Raw genomic sequence first — 23,966 nt, 5'->3', positions numbered from 1 at the left:
ACTATTCATATATTTTTCTATATGGCTAATATATACAATTACATTAATGTATGTTAGTGTGTATATAATCTAATATATAATTATACTTTTAATATGTAACTATATATGCCTAACATATAATTATACACATCCAATATATGCCTTATATATGTATATATAGTTACATGTATTATCTAACGTTTACTCCATTCACACACCCATGCAGTAAAAGTTGGAGGTAGAAAATCAGTGATCTGCCTTCGTCTTATTCAGGTAATAAGAAAGCACCTGGATATTTTCCTGGTGCCTACACATTTATAAAATAGTATCCCCAGTTCAGTGGTGAAGTGCTTAGAGCGTGCTGGTGCCTGAATGTTATGTCCCTTCAAAACTAAGAGGCTGGAATTTTTAATGTTGTTTACAAGCCATCTAGTCTATGGTATTTTGTTCTAGCAGGCAAGTGGACATACACAGAAAATTTACACTGATATGTGGGCATGTTGCTGTAACAAAGACCTCAAAATATGTGGCAATGGCTTTGGAACTGAGTAATGAGTAGAGGCTGGAGGAGTTTTGAGGTCCTTGCTAGAAAATATTTACGTTGCCATGAACAGATCATTAAGGCTGATCCTGATCTGGGTTCAGTAGGAGAGGAGGAGAATCTTGTTAGAGAATTCCTAAGTTATTCTGAACAGAATGTTTATAGAAATATAAATAGTAAGGGTCGTTTTGATGAGCTTTCAAATGGAAATGAGGAATATGTTTCTAGACAGTGGAGGAAAGGTCATCCTTGTTACAAATTGGCAAAGAATTTGGCAGAATTGTGTTTGTGCTCTCATGTTTTGTGGAAGGTATTGCTTGTAAGGGATGAAATTGGGTATTTTGCTGAGAAAATGTCTAGGCAAAGTGTTAAAGAACGTTTGGCTCCTGACTGCCTGTCATAAAATCCAAGAAGAAAGAAAAGATTTAGAGATGGAATTACTTATCAAAATGGAAGCAGAAATTAAAGATTTGGAAATTCTCGGTCTATTCATATTGTAAAGAATGAGAAAACATGCTTACAAGGAAACCCCAAAGGTGTGGCCAAGCAGGCGTCTGACAAGATGAATGTGGATTGGCCAACTCGGTGGAAATCAGGACCTATTGCTGAAGTCAGTGGAAGGATGACACTGAAGACATGTCAGAGATCACTGCGCTTGGCCTCTCAGCTCAGCTCCAGAGGGCCCGTGTCTAGGGGAACAGAGTAAGTTGAAGGAGAAAAACCACTGTCCACCCCTACCTTGTATCTCAAATTATCTCAAACTTTTATCCCAGCGCTTTCTGGCAGCAGTCTTCCTCACTGCACCAAGTGGAGCGTGCACATTTTGATCAGCAAAGTTGTGGGGGCATGGCTGCCTTCACCTACATTTCAAAGGATACTTGGAACCCGGGCAAAGAATCTTTGCAATGCCACTAACAATGGCAAGCCGAATCATGGGGTGGGGCCACCCCCGGTCAAGACCTTTAGAGACAAGGACATGTGACTTCAATCTATGAAGGCTGTGGCTGTTCCCAGAAAAGCAGTTGGGTAGACCTCTACCCCAGTGTGTTTAAAGGATAGAACACTAGGATAGAACACTAAGATAAAATTCTTTTTTTTTTTTTAAGATGGAGTTTTGCTCTTGTTGCCCAGGCTGGAGTGCAGTGGTGCGATTTCAGCTCACTGCAACCTCCCCCTACCGGGTTCAAGCGATTCTCCTGCCTCAGCCTCCCAAAGAGCTGAGATTTCAGGCATGCACCACTACACTAGGCTAATTATTTTGTATTTAGTAGAGACTGGGTTTCACCATGTTGGTCAGCCTGGTTGCGAATCCAGACCTCAGGTGATCCACATGCCTTGGCCTCCCAAAATGCTGGGATTACAGGTGTGAGCCACTGTGCCTGGCCAAGAAAATGATTCCTGAGTCTCAAGGTTATGGGCTTGCTGGGGACCTGCTACTTCTTTCTTATGTCCCCCTTTTGGACTGGGCATGACTGTCCTATGCCTGTCTCATCATGTATTTTGGAAGGTTCATAACACATTTTAATTCATAGATTTACAGCTTAAGAGTGATTTGCCTCAGAATGTATGCCTCACTCGTATCTGCTTTAGATGAGATTTTGGACTTAAGAGTTTTAAATTGACACTGAAACAAGACTTTTAGGGCTATTGGGATAAAATCAATATATTTTGCATGTGAGAAGGTCAGGGATTTTGGGGAAGAAGTTAGGGTTAGGGTTAGTCTGAAGGTGATTTCACCTCCAAATATATATGGTGAGATCTGCATCTACCCAAGGTGATGATATTGGGAGGTTCGACCTTTGTGAAGTGATTACATTATGGAGCAGGGCCCTCGTTAAGTGAGATTAGTGCCTTTATAAAAGAGGCCTGAGAGAAAACCTTCACCTCTTCACCTCTTCTGCCAGTGAGAGTCCAAGATAGTTTGTCCATGAGGAAGCAAACCCTCAGCAGACTCCACATCTGATGGTGCCTTAATCATGAACTTCCCAGTCTCCAGAACAGTGAGAAGTAAGTTTCTGTCGGTCATAAGCTGCTCCCTTTATGGCATTTTTAGAGCATGCTATGGTTTGGTTTCCTTGTCTCCACCAAAACTCCTGTTGAAATTTGATCCCCAGTGTGGTGATATTGAGAGGGGTAGCCTTGTGGGATGTATTTAGGTGATGGGGACGTATACCTAACAGCTTGATGTTGTTCTGATAACCAGTGAGTTCTCACTCTCAAAAGACTCAATCTGTCTTCTCAGGAATGGATTCGTTTCTACGAGTATGGGTTATGATAGAGCCAGGACGTCCCTCAGGTTTTTCAGCTCTTGTTTGCACGTGGCCACTTCCCCCTGGAAACTTTCCACTGTGCTGCAATACAGCATGAAATCCCTCACCCAAAGCCGGGGCCATGTCCTTGAACTTCTCAGCCTGTAGAACTCTGAGCTAAATACGTCCTTTTTTTTTTTTTTTTTTAAATAAACTACCCCAGTATACTTTTATAGCAGCACAAATTGAAACAAGACAGAGCATATTTGATAATATCCTAATATCTGTGAGAATTTCTTGTGTGGGGACCATAGGATATTTTTAGGGGTTAGAAGAGAATTTAGAGATCATCTATTTCAATTTTTCACATTTTCTGAATTCAAATAGAAAAAAAGGGTTCATTGAAGTTAATTGACTTTCCCCACACATCCTTAACCCCATGCTTAATGATTTGTTAACAGAACCGAGGCAAGAATTAAAGACCTGACTCCTAATCCCATGATTTCTCTTGTGAATATCTTTGCTACTTTGGAGACACTTCTGAGACAGAACTCGAATGTTCTAAAGAGGATGATGATAATGATCATTAAAACATGTAACAGTTATTCTCATATGTCAGCATTGTTTTAAGTGATTACAGACTGAATTTTGATTCTTCTGTCCTATCCACTGCATTTTATGCCTACATACTCTGCTGTCACACTGTAACCATATAGCATGCCACGCTTACATGGCTTTCAAGTATTAGACAAAAGTGTACTATAATGAGGGGTTTCTATTCTGAAATATGCTCATTTGGGTACCATATGAATACGTTTTTAGCCATCATAGTTTTACATTTGTATCTGAATAAATTATAGGAAAAGGAAATAATCAGTGTATCAAGGAGGTATGAAGTTCTTACTAAAAAATTCATCAGACTTTTACCATGCAAGTGCACATTAGAAGCATTTTATAAAGCCTGTGTTAAATGCCAATATTTCTAACAAAATTAGTCTAACACCAGTAATGGGGAGAGCATAAGGGCACTGAAAAGGGTAAGTATTTACTTGCAACTAGGCTTGAGAAGCACCACCTCTGCAGCTTGCTCCTGTAGGCATAATACTGCTGCATCGACTGACTTTGCTAACTCTTCACCTCTGCCTCTCTCAGTTCTGTCAAAGATTGCTGCCTGATTTATGGCGTCACAGGCTGTTGGCTGCCCAGCTAAACTTTTTTTTTTTTTTTTTTTTTTTTTTTTTTTTTTTTGCTTCAGAAAAATCATATACAGACTTTATCCTCTAAAGCAATTTTGAAACCCAGGGACAAGACAAAAAAAAAAAAAATCAATATTATCACCGAAAGAGAACTCTCTTCTTGACTAGGTGGTAGCCTTAGTAATAAGCTAAATGGCATTTTTCACTTGAATCACACAAAATGTGTAGTCTACAATTTACCTGGTGAAGAAGAGCACATGCATGAGTAATCCAAAAAAGAAGACAAAACATTTAAGTATTATCTTTAGCGTATATCCTTTAAGAAAGAGTATTTAACATTTAAATGTATTTTGAGGTTAACAGTAAAAACAATTAATTAATCAGTAATTTAGTCTCATAGATGAAGAAGCCACAAATATCAAGAAACATATTTGCAGATTAAGAATTCATCCAATTTGAGATATACCATACCTTGGATAATTCTTACATTGATTATTGAAGGTGTGCTGTATTTTATTTTGTGATTTCTTATATTGTTACATTATATATATTCTTATATTTCTTACATTTATATTTACATACAATTTTATATATAATTGTTACATATCATTTATGTATTTATATTAATATAGTATATACTTATGTAAATATATATTTATATATACATATAATATACAATATATAATATATATTATATGTAATATATATTATATAAATATATATAATCTATGACTTTTCTTATATTATTTAAGATTTCTTATATTATTACAGCTTTACACCTTGGCATCTTTTTTGAAAATTCATTGACCCTAAAGAATACTGATTTTAAAGTAATTCTTGTATTTAGAATAATTTTAATTTTGAATACACTTATAGATAGTTCATAACCAATTGTAAGACTGTCTATTTGAATAACTGTCCAATAGGAAAAAATAGAGACCTTAGTGGAATATGTCCATTTAAATAAATCACATGCTAAGTTTTCTGAGCCAATCTTATTCTGTGTTTAGAATATGAATTTGCAGTAACTGGAATGGATGAATGAGTTAAAACTAGTTTTGACGTCTGAAGTTCTGCATTTAGCTGTTCTTCTGCTCTTCTTTACAACTTTTGCAGCGTAAAATATGCATCACTTAACATTTGATTGATGAACAGCATATTTCTGTTAAAAACAAACATATAAAGTAGAGGAGATGGAAAAACAAATTGTCTACATTATGGTTGCATGGAAATTGTTTACAATAATTTGCTAAAATGAGATAATGCATTTAGTTTTATGTTAACTTGTGACAAAAGACTATCAAGTCTAAGCTATAGATTTATTTAGAATAAAGAAATATACATACAGGAACATTTAAGTTCCAAGAACTGAGTTGAAATGTTCTGTGGAAGGCAGATTCTGAGATGAACCAAGACATTCTCACCTTATATTAGTTTGTTCTTACGCTGTTATGAAGAAATACCCAAGACTGGGTAATTTATAAAGAAAAGAGGTTAAATTGACTCACAGCTCCACATGGCTGGGGAGGCCTCAGAAAACTTACAATCATGGTGGAAGGCACCTCTTCACAGGGCAGCAGGAGAGAGAATGCATGCCAGTAGAGTAAATGTGAGACGCCTATAAAACCATCAGATCTCCTGAGAACTCACTCACTATCGCGAGAACAGTATAGGGGAAACTGACCCCATGATTCATTTACCTCCGCCTGTTCCTGCCCTTGACGCCTAGGGATTATTACAATTCAGGGTGAAATTTGGGTAGGGACAGGGAGTCATACAATATCACAACTCTTGGTGTGGAATGCTTATATAATCCCCTGCTCTTGAGACAGTCAGAGTGTGTGAATAGCCTGGGATATTATTTGGTTATTGACTTACATTCTTTCTCTGTGAAAAGTTATTTTGCAGATATATAGAAAGGCTATGAAAGCTTGATTGAGTTTGATTTAATCAAAAGAAAGGAGATTATCTTAGGTGGACCTGACCTAATCAGGTGAGCTGTCTAAAATTGAAGAACTTGAGAGAAAAATGCCCAAGCTTCCTTGGACAGGTGGTTAGTAGAAATCTGGATTTGGAGAACTACAGATGATGATGACTCAGATGCAAGTGAAGATGAATATGTTATTAAGAACTGGGAGAGGGGGAAATCCCTGTTTCGTAGTAGCAGAAAGCCTAGCACAATTATGTTCTGCAGGTATGTGGCAAGCAGAATTTCTAAGTTACAAATATAGGCTAAATATAGGCTATGTAGCTAAGTAGATTACTGAGCTAAATGTTAAAGGTGTAGGCTAATTTTCTCAGCAGAAATACTGTCAGCTTGGACAGAGAGAGACAGAGTACCCAGTAAAACAGTTGGAATGCCAAAATTCTAATAGCATGATCAATCTGATAAAACATATATATGTGTGTGTGTATGTGTGTACGTATGATATATATGTGTGTGTATATATACATATATGTGTAATAAGTGTGTATGTGTGTAGATATACATGTATATATACGTATATATATATATGCGCCACTTTCCATGAGAAACAAAGGCTGTCTCAGAGAACAGAACCAAAGGCAACAGAACAGTCAAGAAAACTTTGACTTCACCTTGATGGACTTCAGAATTATTATGGGTTCAATACTCCTATTTGTTATCCATTCTTCCTTATTTGAACTAGAATCCTATGCCTCTCCCACCACTGTGTTGGGAATGTTGGAGCCAGATGGCTTGTTTTTAGTTTCATGAACCCATACACAGAGAGAAACTGTACCCCCAGGATCTGCACCAGGTTTAGATGATTTAAACAAGGAGACTCTGGACTTTGAACCAATGAGATTTAGATGAGATTTGAACTTTATGTCATGAGGTCATGGGGGTATATTCTTGGGATCCTTGTAATCACTGTCCCTAATCAATTCACTTTGAGTTAATTAAAAAGGAAACTATCCTACTGGGTCTGACCTAACTAAGTAAATATCTAATGGTTAGGGATGAAAGAAGTCAGAGATTTTTAACTGTAGTGAACACTCCACCTGGCCATAAAGAAGCAGCCTGCCATACTACACAGAGAACTACGTGGCGGGGAATTTTGAGCAATCTTTAGAATCTGAGAATGTCCTCAGGTTGCCAGTCAGCAAGAAAGTGAGAACCTACTATTCCAGCGCACTGAAGCATCCCAACAACCTGAACAAACTTGGAAGAGGCCTCCACGTTTTTCATGAGAACCCAATCCAGACAGACTTCTTGATTTTAGCCTTCAGAGACCCTAAGGAAAGAACCCAATTGAGCCCTGCCTGAACTTCTGACATACAGAACTATGAGATCATAAAAAGGTATTGTTCTAAGCTGGTGGGCAAATTTGTGATAATTTGTGACTCAGCAGTAGAAAATAATACATAGTATTCCTATTGCAATGATGTGGGCTTTTTTAATGTAATGGATGATCCAAATATCAATTTTAACATATTACTTAAAAACAGTTGTAATAGATTGCTGTTTATTAATATAGTGCTAGTCCTAGTTTTGATGGTTCAGGAGATGTGGCAAGATATACTGTAATTGTAGGAAACAATCACTCCAGCATCAGATTGACACTAAAAGTTGAGGTTCCACTAGCTTAATCATTAATAACTTTTCTTTTTGATACATTTTTATATTCCTGCTTTCATTCTTTTATTCCTTCACTAAACTTTCCAGGCATGGATGGTTCAAAGATGAATATGGTGGTTGCTTCTCTGAAGGCACCGCACTTCCACACTAACTCAGATTCAACTCAAGTGTGTGACTCACTTCAGATGTTCATTTATATCTGGTATTCTGTGCCACACTCCCACCACATACTCCCTCATTTATTTTAGTACATTACCCACGGAAGGTTGTACTCTAAGAAGCCTAATTCTCTTTGTGTGTAGTTTTTCTCTGCAGCGTTTGTTTTTGTTAGCTGGATATTTGCTCTACTGACACAGTGATTGATTTTATTTCACTGTTCAGTTTTATTATCTTTTCCTGTCTAGAAAAAGATATAGCCTGCCATCTGCCTCTTGTTCACACAATTTGCATTCTGCCTTGGATAATGCAAATTCTTAATTTTGTAATAACTAAGTAAAATTGTCATATAATCTCAGTAACTAAATTTAATGGATCCTAAGGGGAAAAAATATAGATTATAACTCAGTAACACTCTGAGATTATACACCAAAGTATCTTCAAATTAACCAACTTACTTTAATCCTTTTTAACTTCTTTCAGATTTAAATGGGATGACTTTAAATAACTTTGTTAGTTATGGAAAAATGAATTAACACATTTTCTAATTTAGAATTATTTTAAAGAAAGCGAAGAGGGAGTAAAAAATGTAAATCCTGTCACTTAATATTTCACAACAGTGTTTCGTTTTTCCTCTAGAATAAGCAAGGCCAAACACCATTTACAAGTTTGGCGTAAATACTAAGATCAAAAGACATCTTATTCACTATATATTTCCCCACGAAAAGAAAATGTTATGTACTGGAGAAAGCAGTGTTACCAATCATACCTTGGGCCAAAGTGTAAATTGAAGTCTTACTATAAATCTTAATGCCACCACCTTGTGAATTGATGTGTCTTAAAAAGATTAAGACCACTTTACTAGTATAGAAAATATTTATGTATGTATGTCGTATAGTAGCATAAATACCAGATCGTACAGATTTAAATATAAACAATACACAACATATGCTGAGAAAATTGCTGAATGTGTGTCATATATTGGCAGGTCTTCCTAAAATAAAGCACACTTTGGATTTAAAAATCACCATATTCAAACATACATAAATTTCAAATATTTATTAATATAGAAACATCATAATCAAAATAAATATGGAAAAGTTGACCTGGAGAATAATTGGTAAGATAAACAAAAGGCAGTAGGTACATACTTATATCTTATAAAAAATAATGATTATATTCAAAAATAAGAAAAAGATAAGCATTCTAATAGAAAATGGGGCCAAAATGTGTATAATTAATTCATAAGAGAAGCATAAATGTCCTATAAGCATAAGAAACAAACATGTAAACATATTAGTAAACAAATATATAAATTTAAAATTTAATGAGACATCATTTCCTCCATCAAAATGTTAAAAACATGAAATCATGTTGGAGATGGAATCTTGAAATAAAAGCATATGCACTGCTTATAGGAAAGAAAATGTCTCCTGAAGGACAATTTAGCACTATATGTCAGAATTCCAAAATGGGGAACAAAGATAGAATATCACCTTTGAATCAGAAATATTAACCTCTAGGAATACATACTGCTGATGAGTGCATGTTTATAAGCGTGGAAAAATGCTTAAGTAGATTGGTCAAATGGTTCTGGGAATGTACTCTTTATTAAGATGATGTGGTAGATTGATACGGACGTTGTACTATGTTAAGAAGCAAGGTGTTAGAAGCAAGTAGCGAACACTTGTACATTACATTTATACTCTTGTAACTACATGGGATAAACATTTAATACATGTCATTTATTATATATGTAATACATATATGTAAAAGACAATGGGATTAAGATATTAATGGTTGTATTTGGGTGGTGACATTTTTTGCCTGTATTTTCTAATTTTTCTAAAATATATATGTATTGGTTTGGTAAACACTTTTTTACAAAGCTATTACTTAGTTTTCAGACTACATAATAACTCTGCTCTGTAATAGAATTTCTCCACCATTTATCTTCCGAGAGACATTCAACTGATGACTGACTGACTGCATGACAGATCCTGATGGTAAACCTGCAATTTTGCAGGATCTTAGAACACCAGATATAGTATTGGCCTTTCTCTCCCCTCCATATGAGTGCATACACCCTTGAATTCACTTTAATAACTTAAAGACAGATGATAATTAGAAAAATGCAGCCTTAGATTCATCCCAGGACTAATTATGATACGAGTTGTCAGGGTATCCTGGCTGGAAACCGCCACTCTCCGTCAGCGGTCTCATCTTTACTTTTCTCATCACTGCCCTCTCCTGTCCCTGGTTGCTGTGCTGTACAGCGACGGCCACTTTGGCAGAAGGCTGGTTAGTCGAAGTCAAATGCCTGAGAAATCTGCTGCGTGGTCTAGATGGGCATATTAGTTTCCCATTGCTGCTGTAACCAATTAGTGTACGTTTAGAAGCATCAGATAACACAGCTTTATTATCTTACACTTCTGGAGGTCAGATTCCTAAAACAGGTTTTACTAGGCTGAGACCAGGATGTCAGCAAGGCTGCTGCCCAGTAAGAGGCTCCATTGTAAAGTACATTTCCTTCCATTTCCCGTTTCTAGAGCAGGATTTCTTGGCTCCTAGCACTTCTCCTTTGTCAGAGCCACTGGTGTAGCATCTTCGTGTGCCTTTACGATTTGCTGTTACATCATCTCTGTTCCTTCAGTCTCTACCTGTCTTTAGTTGTTACTGCATTGGGCTCAACTGGATCATCCAGAATAATTCCTCATTTTGAAATCCTTAATCACACCTGTGAAATCGCTTTTTCCATATAAGTAACATTCACAGGATGTGGGACTAAGATGTGGACAACTTGGAGAGCCGTTATTTATTTGACCACAATAGAATTTGTATTTCTGTGTTTTGTTTTGTTTTGTTTTTTTTGCTTGTTTATATTAAGCTGATGGAGTCTTTAACTGAAATTCTGAAAGCAATAATTAAGTTGACTTTAAGACCAAAGGTATACAAAGTCAACTGATAAAGATATATCTTAATACAAGTCTGCCTTCACACCTTGCTATTGCATAAGTATTCTTTTATATAAAGAATTTATTTTTAAATTAAATATGTTATTACTATAGAAAAACTTAAAAAGTTAATGTATCCTAAAGATATAAATATAACTTTGGGCAAGTATAGATGGGTTTGAAATTTTAAAATAAATGATAAACATTTTTAGAAACAGAATCACAAATTAGCCATTTCAAAAAATTATTTTGCTTTTGGAAAAGATCTGAAATGGAATTACAGTATGTAAGAGCACATCTTCAGTGTCAGTCAGTTCTGCCACTTTCTTGTGTGTGATGCCTGGATTTTAATCCTCAGTTTCCTTTCTGTAAAACAGAGAAAATATCACAGGGCAGCTGAAAGTTTTCAGTGTATGTCTGGAAAATAGCAAATGGTCGGCAGAAGGTGACTAGTATCGTATCTGTTAGTGAAATAACAACGTACTGAAACTTGGGTAGTTAACACTTTCAAATACAGTGAGGCTATTGAGCGAAGGAAAACGAAATAAAATTGTGTAATCTGCCAGAAGCTAACTCTCCTTTCCTCCCTCATTTCTTTTCCTTCCTTCCTTCTTTCCTTCCTTCCTTCTTTCCTTCCTTCCTTCCTGCCTTCCTGCCTTCCTGCCTTCCTTCCTTCCTTCTTTCCTTCCTTCCTTCCCTCCCTCCCCTCCCTCCCTCCCTCATCCCTCATCCCTCCCTCCCTCCCTTCCTTTCTTACCTCCTCTTACCTCCCTTCCTTCCTGTTTTTTTTTAAAGTTTTTGATTGAGTTTGATTGTACCATAAAGAAAACACTGTCAAAAGTATTCTAATATTTGAAATGAATTATTGATGGACTTTTATTACCGATATGGTTGCTTAAATCATTGAAAAAGTATTACATGTATAGACACGTAGTTTGATGAAATACTTAAAATTTAAAGTTAATTTTCTTAAGTAATTTGACTAAAACAAGTATCTTAAATAATTTTGCTTCTTTGCCTATTCATTGAGTTACTGAGAAAATACTGCAGAACTTTCATTGAACCAGTTAGAATAATTTTTTGAAATAAAGTGTGTGGGTCTACAAGGAATCACTTGGACAAGAATAAAGGCAGGAAATTTCCTGTAATTTTTAGTAGAATCCTTGGAAATAATACATATTTATCTCTCTGATTCTAGCTTTACAACTATTGTAGTTTATGTCTGCCCCTGAAAATACACAGCATATGTTTGTTATATGGAAATAGAAAATTATTACTTTTAATTGATAGCCTCTGAAGGAGCAGATTTTTAAGTTTGAGGTCATGGTGATGGGTTTAGGTGTGGTTCTCATCTTCGTTTATTGCAGGCCCCTTTTTTGGGACTTGGCATGTTCAATGAGAGCAAGTATTGTACCTTTATAAAAGAATAGTGTGTCTAAACTAGCCAACTGCTACTGACATGTATGTATCATGAAAACTAACTCTAGCCCACATGTCCAGGGCCTAATAGTAATCAGCATGCAGACGCCAAAGAAATTTAATGCCTTCCTTATCGTAATTGTAATGCCTAAGTACACACATTGAAGAGATCACTGTGAGGCCGAATCAAGGCAGACATAATGGAAGTATAAAAATATTATGTAATAATGTCTAGGGATGATAAAATAATGGATAAATTATGATGTGGTTCACCCCACATAAAAGGAAAGAGTTTGTATATATGGAATGTAAGTTTCCAATGAAGATGTGTTTCTTAATATAATATCTTTCAGAACAGTAAGAATATGTAATTTTAGCACAAAGATTGGGGAGGAATCTCATAAATATGTGTGAGATCGAATTGAAATTTATGAACAGAATTTCTTGTACAAAATCAGATTAATATATGTACATCTTACTTCATAATACTGGATATTTTCAAAGTATAACTTAGTCATATTGGAACAGAGAGTTTTGAAAACAGATATTGATTTTTCAAAATAACTATGAAGATGATAAAGGACATGAAAAAAAGATACACAAATCTATTTCTGGCCTCAAGTCTGGTCACCATTTTTCAAGTAAAATGTCATTTCCTCTAATTGCATAGCCTATGAGCCATTTTAAGTTTCAATGTGGTGACAAGGGAAATTTTTCCATTTGTTTTGGAAAAAAAAATTGTTTTGTGGGAAGTTCTGATGGCCAAATATATTTTATATATTTTTAATATTTTTGTTTGTGTAATTAACCACAATTAAAAATGATAATTAGTAGCAAGCTACACACACACACACACACACACACACACATATATATATATATATTTTTTTTTTTCTTCTGAGACTGAGTCTCACTCTGTCACCCAGGCTGAAGGGCAGTGGCACAATCTCTGCTCACTGCAACCTCCACCTCCTGGGTTCAAGCAATTCTCCCACCTCAGCCTCCTGAGTAGCTGGGATTACAGACATGCACCACCACGCCCAGCTAATTTTTGTGTTTTTAATCGAGTTGGGATCTCACTGTGTTGGCCAAGCTGGTCTTGAACTCCTGACCTCAAATGACCCACCCACCTCAGCCTCCCGAAGTGCTGGTATTGCAGGTGTTAGCCACTGTGCCCAGCCAAGCTATATATTTTTAATGACGTTTTGGAAGGTTTTCAAAATTTGCATCCTCAGTTGATTAGTCATAATTGATATCTCTAGTTTTATTTTCTTTCAAGTTTATTTTTTAAAGTTTTGCTGTTATTTAAAAATTAAAATCATTGTCAGACATTAATGAGAAGATGGCATTTAATATTCATTGTGTTGCTTAAATAGTTTTTATTCTGTCCGGGCACTGTGGCTTGCTTCTGTAATCTCAGCACTTTGGGAGGCCAAGGTGAGTGGATCATGAGGCCGGAAGTTCAAGACCAGCCTAAGCAAGATGATGAAACCCCAGCTCTACTGAAAATACAAAAATTAGCCAGGCACAGTGACAGGCGCCTGTAATCCCAGCTACTCAGGAGACTGAGACAGAAGAATTGCTTGAACCCAGGCAGCAGGGTTTGCAGTGAGCTGAGATTATGCCACTTCACTCCGGCCTGGGTGACAGAGGAGACTTCATCTCCAATTAAAAAAAAAAAAAGAATTTTTATTCTGATATATAGTCTGTCACCAAGTATTTATGAAGCATCTACAAAGTGGTACATCTGGTTGCCAGACTTTTAAGAGGAAGCAACAAGGCACAGGTGAGTTAACTCAAAGGGATTAGCCCACACCCTAGTATCTATTGTGAGAAAACAAACATGGGTGATGTGGTGGGAAGGATGAGGACATGGTGACCTGCTAGTTATGGTGGGTGACATCTGAGTTGAGGAAGAATTTTATAAATGTTTAGGGTGGGCAGAGGCTGTGAGAATATAAATCACTTGCTGTGTACTAGGGTACAAGGAGCTTGGACATTAGTCTAGCATTATTGGAAAGTGTTTTGGGGTGTCTTCAACAAAGTGAAATGTGGCCTGATTTACACTTTCGAATGGCCAAGGTCCCCATGGCTTCTGTGTCCCTGAACCCCATGTAAGATTGCTGTCAGTGAATGGGGGCCTGGCTCCTTCACAGCAGTGGAGACCTGAACAAGAGCTTTGTATTGAGACAGAGTCACCCAAGAGATGGCCACTGGCTCAACGGTATCCAGGGGGGAAAGGACCCAAGGATGGTCTTGAGTCTTTAGCCTGAACACCTTAGGGGATGGCCGTGCCGTTTGTCAATGCCAGGAAGGTGTGGGAGGTGAGAATTAAAGGGGAAAATGTGGATAAGAGGAGTAAGGTGATAATCATTTTGCTTAAGCCCGTCAGCCATATTCTGTTTGGGATGGTAATTACAGTTCCAAATGGAGATGTTAAGTAGGAATTTCAATGTTCAGAGTAAGTCTGGATCTCACATAGTAGTCAGAGGTAGGGGTTAAGCCCCCTCGTTAGTGTGGGCTCTGCGTCTGATGAAAATCGCCCAGAGAGAGGACAGAGGAAATGAGGGACCTGTGACAGCCTCAGGGGGCTCAGTTACAGGGGTCTGTAAGGCACTAGCATAGTGGCCTGAGAAGGCGGGGGGAAAATCACCTTGGTTACCTGAACTGATAAACATTAGTAACAAAAGTAAGTATGCTAGATTTTGCTCTTCAGTGTGAATTCATGACCTAACTATAGAATGTTGATATGTGTCATATTTACATATTCACATTAGTGTTAAGCTTTGCCTCCATCCCTCACGAAACAGAGTAACAGATTCTAGACCATCCCGAGGGTCAGAAGTTTTAATTTTAAAAAGTAAGTTTTAGCAAATCTTCAAGGCTGACAAAAGTTGAACCTGAGAAATAAAGCAAGAAGATGTAAATATACTCTGATATGGTTTGGCTCTGTGTCCCCATCCAAATCTCACCTTGAATGTTAATAAGCCCCACGTGTCAAGGGCTGGACCAGGTGGAGATAATTGAATCACGGAGACAGTTTCCCTCCATGCTGTTCACCTGATAGTGAGTTCTATGAGATCTGGTGGTTTTATAAGGGCTTCCCCCTTCACTGATTGTCACTTCTCTCTCTTGCCACCATGTAAGAAGTGCCTGTTTTGCCTTCCAACATGAAGGCATTGTAAGTTTCCTGAGGCCTCCCTAGTCATGTGGAACTGTGAGTCAATTAAACCCTTTGCTTTATAAATTACCTAGTCTTGGGTATTCACAGCAGCCTGAAAACGGACTAATACATACTCCAAGCTGTTTCCTCCCCCAGCTGCTTTTCCACACGTCTGAGCATTTCCATTCAAACTAAAGATCAGGGAATGATGAAGAATTAATAAAGAGCAGAAGTAGAAGAACCAGAGGTGTGACTGTGGCTGTGTGGTGTGAGTGTGTGTTTGAGTGGTATGTGTGTGTCTGTGAGTGGTGTCTGTGTTCAAGTGTGTGTGGTATATGAGTTTGTGTGACTCTGTGTGTGAGAGAGACTGTGGCTATGCCTACACAGGCCAGCATAGAGCTGGGTGAGCTTTAGACAAAGCTCAAAATTAAAGAAGTTAAAATAATTTGAGGAAATCAAGCAGCAAGAATGTCTGAAGAGAACAAGATGAGTGGACTGGGGAGGGGAGGTGAAGAGAACCAGACCCTAAGTCCAAGAAACATGGGGTCCAGTGGTGTAATGAGTCTTTAGGAGAATATGATTAAGGATCATTTTGTTTTCCCATTTTTCATGATGTAATATGATGACTTATTTGACGTTGAACAAATTACCAATGATAGTTTTATTAACCATAAAACATGGATAGTTGAAATATCACTGTTTCAAAGAAATCTGCCTGTTTTTATTTCAATTCGTTTTAATATTTCTTGAATAGTATTTAGTGGATTTCTGGATTTCAAAAAGAAAAAAAACCGAAATAAACAATTCTAATAGAATAAGCTTAGTGACTTCTACACTAAAGTAGCTATTATAAATTAAAAACCTTTAAGTTACAGAATTTAAGCAGTGTTTATCCACATGAGATAAACATTAAAATCGGAGGTACATCTATGACTAGACCTTTCACATTAAAAATATGTGTTCTATGCTTCTTTATTAAATACATTATGTAAAACTTCGTTTATTTTGAGTGTTGTGGCTGTATTTTATCTTCTCCTACATGACTCAAATATGTAAGAGACTTGTTGTCCCCTGCTAAATAATTGGTTTATTTAAAGAATTAGTAATGTATAGGTTTAGGTGTCATTCCTGGTGCTTTCATGGTTTATTTTAGTCATCCCCATGAGGGAGTAAAATGCTCTTTAACTAAAGTCTGATGTAAGTTCGCCACCTTGTGGTAACAATGGGAATAGATGAGGGTTTAAAAAGAAGAGTAATGAAGCAATATAGCAAAGATGTTTAAACTGTTTTCCTGATATAAAAATCTGAAAGAGAAAATTGACTTTTTTTGATTAACATTTTGTATTTTTCATGCAAACTTATGATTTTCCAAATATACTTTTTATACAGTATAAGTTTTTTGTTTTGTTTCATTTGCTTTTGTTTTGGTAACTGTGGTAGTTCAAGAACAGGTAACATTCTTTTATCATACACCATGTGACAGTATCTGTTATGGTTTTCAAAGATCTATCACATTTAATTCTTACAACTTTATGTAATAGTTATAATTATCCCCATTATATAGATGTAAACCGAAATCGAAAAAGCTAGTGAATTTGCTCAAGATCACATAACTCACTTTGGAAAATCAGACATATTGACTCCAGAGCCTCTGTGCAATACTCTCCTTAAACGGTTTCATTTCATTCCATCTTGTAATGTTTGCATCCATGCCGCTGACACTATACTGCGTTCTGTGCATAATTAAATCGCTCGGGTAAGTATTGTCTTTATCCCCACTTTACAGATGCGGTAACTGAGCAACTTACAGGTTAATCAACTCAAAGGCAAAGAGTGTGAAAGAGGCAACCCTGGGAGTCAGAGACCAGGTGGCCAGGCTGCAAGGGACTCTTCTCTAAACCTGCTTTTGCTCAGGGAGGAAGCAATCTGTCCTTAAGGATGATCACTCCTGACAGCCCAAATCATAGCTGGGCCCTCTGTCCTGTTAGCAGGACTCTTCAATCCCAGGCTCATGTGTCTGGAGAAGTTCTCTCTAAGTTTTGTTTAATCTACAGTCTGTTGCACAGCCAAAAATGAATGCTCTGCACAAATGCATAGGTACTGGTGTATGTGGGAGGAGGAAACAGTGAAGAAAGATTCATTTTGAAGTGTTGTAGTGTCTCCTTTCTATGTGAAGGTTTTACATCAAGAGCAATGATACGCTTATACATATGACATTATTCTGGCTGACTAGAATATTTTACTTCATTAACAGAAATCAGTTTCCATCTTTGGATTGTTAGATCTGAATGATGAAATGATGATGTCAATAAACCCAATAAAGTGAAATCAAATTAGTTGGAAGGTCTCATGTCTAAATACACTTTCAAATAGTTCAGTGACAAAAAGCAATAGCAAATTGTTCCATCTACGTTCATAGTGTTTTAACATCAATATGAAGCTCTATTTGCTATTCTGATAGAAACAAGTATAAAGTTGTGTGTCCACTCTTGTGACCCTGGAAATTGTGTGAGGTATTGGCATTTGGAGTGTTACTTCTTTGGCTGCCGCTTTATTATAAATAAATATTGAGTTTCCTTTAAATCACTAGGGAATAAAGCAGCTGGTTTATAAGAGACAATAGGTTAAATGATGAATATTGAACCTCGTAAGTAGAATAAGTCTTCTGTAAATTGGTCGAGGAATATGTGCTTTGTCAGAAATAGTCAAAGAAGTAAAGATATGATGCCGAGTTAAATTACTGAGAATACATGCTGCCTGTAATCACTACATGCTGCATTGGAAGACTATGGCCTTGACTGGAAGACTGTGGTCTTGATCAGAAGACCCTGACCTTGATCAGAAGACCGTGGCCATGATTGGAAGATCATGGCCTTGACTGGAAGACCGTGGCTTTGATTGGAAGACCATGGCCTTGACTGGAAGACCATGGCCTTGACTGGAAGACCGTGGCCTTGATCAGAAGACCGTGGCCATGATTGGAAGACCATGGCCTTGACTGGAAGACCGTGGCCTTGACTGGAAGACTGTGGCCTTGACGGGAAGACTGTGGCCTTGATGGGAAGACCGTGGCCTTGACTGGAAGACCGTGGCCTTGACTGGAAGACCGTGGCCTTGACTGGAAGATGTTGGCCTTGATTGGAAGACCGTGGCCTTGAAGATTAGTTCTCAACCAATAAACACATTTGTTAGAGTCTTCTGCTCTCTGGAATATACTAAGGTATGCAGCCCAGTCAGAGTTAACCTTTTGCTAAGTAATATTAATCAGTTAAAACATCTATTGAGTATTTACTACAAGCCTAGTAAACTTAAGCCATTATGAGAGATTAAACATAAACGTTAATTTAAAAAAAAAAAAAGCATGGTCACAAGCCTCAAATATATAGGCTTGTATATATTTGAGATAAAAGATGATAAAATATACTCTTAAAACTTTTAAATATTACATGTGAAATAGGACTTAAGGAACAGCTAAATTTTCTGATAGATTGGAATAATATTTTCAGACTATAGATCATAGGGTTCTGATGTGATTTGGATGGCAGAGTGGAGAAGGGGTATCTGGGGCAGGTAAACGAAGGGAGTGCTGTGTGGACATGGTGCCGGATGTGTCAGGAGTGTGCTGGGAGCAAGGGGCTACACGTGTTGGTAGACCGAGTGCACACAAGTCTTTGAAAGAGCAATGAGAATGTAGGCTTGATTTGGTCTATTGGTGCTATTGTAGTTCTTAACCAGGAGAGAAATGAGAGTCTTTAATGCATCATTGCATTTATGCATTGCTGAGAGAAATATTCAGACAATATCAAGGAAATTCAGAACCCAATATAATATTATATTTTGGGTGTCTATAAAATAGAATTTATTTTTGTCCAATTTTATACATTGCTACTTTGTTTTTGTTTTTGTTTTGAGATAGGGTCTTGCTCTGTCACCCAGACCAAGACTGGAGTGCAGTGGCACAGTCTTGGCTCACTACAACCTCCACCTCCCAGGTTCAAATGATTCTCCTGCCTCAGCCTCCCGAGTAGCTGGAATTACAAGCATGTGCCACCATGCCAAGCTAATTTTTATATTTTTAGTGGAGATGGGGTTTCACCATGTTGGCCAGGTTGGTCTTGAACTCCTGGCCTCAGGTAGTTCTCCTGCCTCATCGTCAGTAAGTGCTGGGGTTACAGGCGTGAGCCACCATGCTCAGCCTCTACATTGCTGCTTAACCGTATCAGGATTTGCTTACTTGTTTTTATTTTTCATTGCACAGCAATTCTGTAACTATTAGCAAAAGTAAGGAAGAAAATACATGGAGAAATACCTAGGATAACAAAAAAGAAAAGAAAAGGAAAGAAAAAAATACAACACAAACAAAAGGGAGGCTAACTCCCAATTAACTGGCATATTTGCATAATTATTTAATGCGTAAAAGCATGTTAAAATGTGATTTATTGACATTCCTGGATTACCTATTGCATTCTCGGTAAAACCACTAATATTTAATAACTGATCCTAGAACATTGATAGTTTCACAACTAGTAAGCAGCAGAAACAAACACAATCCCATTTGGATTATTTGGAATTCAAATTTCAGTGCCCTTACCAACATACTAATGCACTTCACTCGATTACCAGAATGCAATGTTATTTTTATTTGTATGTTTAAATTTTTAAACTAACCCATCCTATTTAATAATTATTATAATAATTTTTCCAACTAATAGGTCAGTAAATATGTAATTTTTAAAGGTATTTCTTACTTGATGGGTATTCTTTCAAAATGTATACTACAATTTGTTAGATAATAAGTATTCTACTCATTTTTACAAAAGCAGTTTGCAGCCATTCTAATATAAAATTTTCCAAAATCTCCTTTATACACTGTGTACAAATTTTGACAACATTGACTATCTAATTAACAGAACTTATCAATTCTGCAGAAGCCATTATAGTCGGCTACAGAAATTCAAATTTAGTTGCTTACTAAAGAGCAGGTCTTTACAATAATACACTGGATTGTTAAATTTTACATTATGAAAGGTTTATACAGAACAGTACTTAACACATCATTAGCAAAATAAAGTGTTAAGCCTGATACTTTATTTTACAAAATGACTACTACCTATTTTCTACTCTAATTTTCGTTTTCCAAAATTACTGTTACATGCTTTTTACTCTTTAACCGGGAACATGAAGTCAAAATGAACAGAGAGGTAACTGTTTTGGGTTGTGGGAGGAGGTAGGGGATGAAGAACCAGGAAGAATCCCATTGCTTGAATTAGCTATTTCTTTGCCTTGCTTTTGGTTTTCAGAATTTGAGTGGTTTTGTTTTGTTTTGTTTTGTTTTGTTTTTTAAGGATTTCTGGGAGTATTAAAATATAGTAAGTTGCCTTATGTATATTAAATTGCAAAATACTGTTTTGACAGTTGTGATTAGCGTAGCAAACGTAGTAAAGAAGCTAACTCTAAAACTTACGTAATACGCAGTTTTGAAAGTGAAAAGCTCATTATAACATGACTTCAGTGTCTAAATAGTACTGATCATTAATGTATCTTCATTTATTAATCATTGGAAATTAATGTGTTTTGTGTGCAATAGATTTTGCTAGAATGCCTGTCCTTAAAAGGATTGTAGAGCCTTTATTGAAAAAAGAAACACTAAAATTGCATTTTGTCTGATACGTGGAGTGAATACAAAGGTAAAATCAAAAGTTAGCTTTTAAAAGCACTTTCTGTAAGCAAACATCCACAATGCAATATTACTGTAAAGACTGAGCACACTTAAAATATTCTGTCACTCTAATAATGAAATAAATGTATTTTTCCTCATGTTGAAATCATATCTAACATTTGACATTGCTATATTCAACTCCTGTTTTCTCATCATTATTTAGCCGTATTTTGTACCTGCTCGAAGTTCATATTTTACCTCCCAGTCCCTTCAGTGTGCATTGTAATCTGGAGATAATGATCATTGTATATCGAATCACTAGAATGTATAAAATACGTGCATAGTAAGCTAATTTTATCACTATGTATATTAAATGTAATAAGCATAATATATGTTTTGTGTTGTTCAGGATTAATTTTTTCATGATTCTGAATTTCCATGGCATTTTGTTTTTTTCATATTCTTAAGTAATGTTACAGGGTTTGCTTTAGTATATTTTATTCATTAGTACTTGGTAAGTATATATTTTTCAAAATTATTTTAAAATTTCTATTAGGTGTTTTTGCACAGTAAAACTAGATTTATACATTCTTAATTTAGTATAAAGTATAATTTATGCACATGGTAGATGCTTCAGGTTTGCTAAATAAATATGCCTACTTAAAAAAATGTGGATAATGTACTTCATTTTAATGATGGAAAATACCCTATGGCATTTTTATAAGCTGAGCCTCTCTAGAGGATTGCCAGCACTGTTAGTAACACAAGAAATAATTAACATTACGGCACCATTTCTGAACATCTCATGACAGATCATTTATCTCAGTTCGTGGTAAATTATTCTAATCTTTTTATTTTTGGATTTGTAATATGAGTGATTTACCACTGAATATCAGTTATAACTTTCTTCCTTTGTCTTGTTCGTCTTGTTTTTAGCTCCTTGTGAAGGCAATACATTCTTCTGCCATAGTAACATGTGTATTAATAACACTTTGGTCTGCAATGGACTCCAGAACTGTGTGTATCCTTGGGATGAAAATCACTGTAAAGGTAATGATTAGACCCTGAAATCTGAAAAAATTTCCTCCCTGTGGAGTGGGGTAGAAGTTTATATATATATATCAGTCAGACAGTCTTTAAAATAAGAGTATATAGTGCCTTTTATGAGCACTGCATGTCTTACAATCGATTTGTAAGCATTTTTCTTACCCTTTACTCATACCGTGTCCAGATGTTTCGTTATTCATTAGTGCACAGTGGACTATCCTTAGCACTTGAATTCTAATTAAAGACATCACCTCATTAGACCCTGCAGAGCTCTGAAAACGGGAGCTTTCAGGGGAGCACACTACTTTCCTATCATGTGTGATACCGTCTGCTTGTGGCCACACCTGTCATTCATTCTAGTTTGTCTTGATTGGACTTTGTGTACGTACTCAAGAGATAAAATATATTGAACTAGCATTTGTACTTTCAGTTACTTCCAGCTACTTCACTTCAGTTTTGCTACGAAAATGCTTTTCTTCCTTTCCCATGAACATAGCTCCCAATGCCCTTGCCTCCTTCCCTTGTCTATACACTAAGGCTCGTTTATGTAAACAGGGATCCTTGGCTGGATTACGGATGTTGCATGTTTTCGTTAAGATGAAACGATGAAACTGCCATATAAAGTATTTTACTGAGATCCAGTATTAAACAATTGACAAAAGAAGATAGGCAAATAACTCTTTCATGCTTGAAATCCAGTATTATCTACGAAATGCCTTCTGTTCATAGAAGTAAAGAAGTAATACCACAGTATTCATTGCTTCATACAGTCAGTAGGAAAGGCGGTTACACTATCAACACTTTTGCTGTTAATTACTTTCCTGTGTACTTTTGAATGGATTAGAAATTTATTTATTTATTTATTGTTTTGATGGAGTCTCGCTCTGTCACCCAGGCTGGAGTGCAGTGACATCATCTGGGCTCACTGCAAGCTCCGCCTCCCGGGTTCATGCCATTCTCCTGCCTTAGCCTCCCGAGTAGCTGGGACCACAGGTGTCCGCCACCATGCCCAGCTAATTTTTTGCATTTTTGGTAGAGACGTGGTTTCACCGTGTTAGCCAGGATGGTCTCGGTCTCCTGACCTCGTGATCCGCCCGCCTCAGCCTTCCAAAGTGTTGGGATTACAGGTGTGAGCCACCGCGCCCGGCCAGAAATTTACTTTCTAAGTGATCTTACTGCAGACCTGTTAATAATTCGTCGTCACCATTGGCTTTGTTTGGCCTATGTAAATGTGGTCCCATGTATGTAAGAAATATTTCACATGAGATGGCAATCAACACATGTGAATGGATGTGCATTATGAAAGTCCATATTTATTTTTTTCAGAAAGAAAAATGATTCGTTTAACCTTTAATTCATTCTCTTGTGATAGGAGAAAAACTTTTTATAATTGCAGTCATTTCTAATTTATGGAGGTTACGCCGATGGCAAGAATGTAGTGTAGCCTAAAGTTTGTCCCATATGCCCTTGAAAAGAATACCTATTTGCTGTTGTTGAGTGAAATGTTGTATAGATGCCTGTTATGTCTGGTAGGCTTACAGCATTGTTCTTCTGTTTGCCTTTGATTTTCTGCTGTGTTTTGTCCATTATTGAAAGTGGGTGTTAAATTCTTCAGCTATCATGGTTGAATTACCTACTTCTCTCTTCACTTCTGTAAAATTTTTCTCTCATATAATTTTAAGGTTGGTTGCTAACCTCATGTATGTGTGTAATTGTTTTATCTTCCTCATGACCCTTTTTTCACTACAAAACAATCTTCTAGAGTTTAGTACAGTTTTTTTGTCTTGAGTTATATTTTGTCTGACATTAGTATAGCCACTACATCTTTCTTATGGTTTGGTTTCCATTCTTCTTTTCCACGTTTTTACTTTCAGCCTGTCTGCATGTTTGAATATAAAGTGTTTCTTTTGTAGACAGTCTATATTTGTATCTTATTTTTTATCCAGTCTGAGAATCTTTGCCTTTTCATTGGGTTGTTTAATCCATTCACATTTAGTACTGT

General features: G+C 36.6%; 1 protein-coding gene across 3 annotated transcripts in view; it reads left to right on the top strand.

The window, feature by feature from the left end:
* The window catches only part of LOC101010945 (neuropilin and tolloid-like protein 1), a 124,693-nt gene that overhangs the window by 88,160 nt on the left and 12,567 nt on the right, over positions 1-23,966 (top strand). For all 3 annotated transcript variants that reach the window (XM_003914479.5, XM_009192906.4, XM_003914478.5), the window contains exon 8: positions 21,854-21,967. In XM_003914479.5, coding sequence (XP_003914528.1) covers positions 21,854-21,967 — 114 coding nt within the window. The remainder of the gene's footprint in view (positions 1-21,853; positions 21,968-23,966) is intronic.

The sequence above is a fragment of the Papio anubis genome, chromosome 19 (assembly GCF_008728515.1).
Source record: "Papio anubis isolate 15944 chromosome 19, Panubis1.0, whole genome shotgun sequence".
NCBI classification, from domain to species: Eukaryota; Metazoa; Chordata; class Mammalia; order Primates; family Cercopithecidae; genus Papio; species Papio anubis.
The sequence above is the reverse complement of the archived record's forward strand: the minus strand, read 5'-3'. Positions and strand labels throughout refer to the sequence as shown.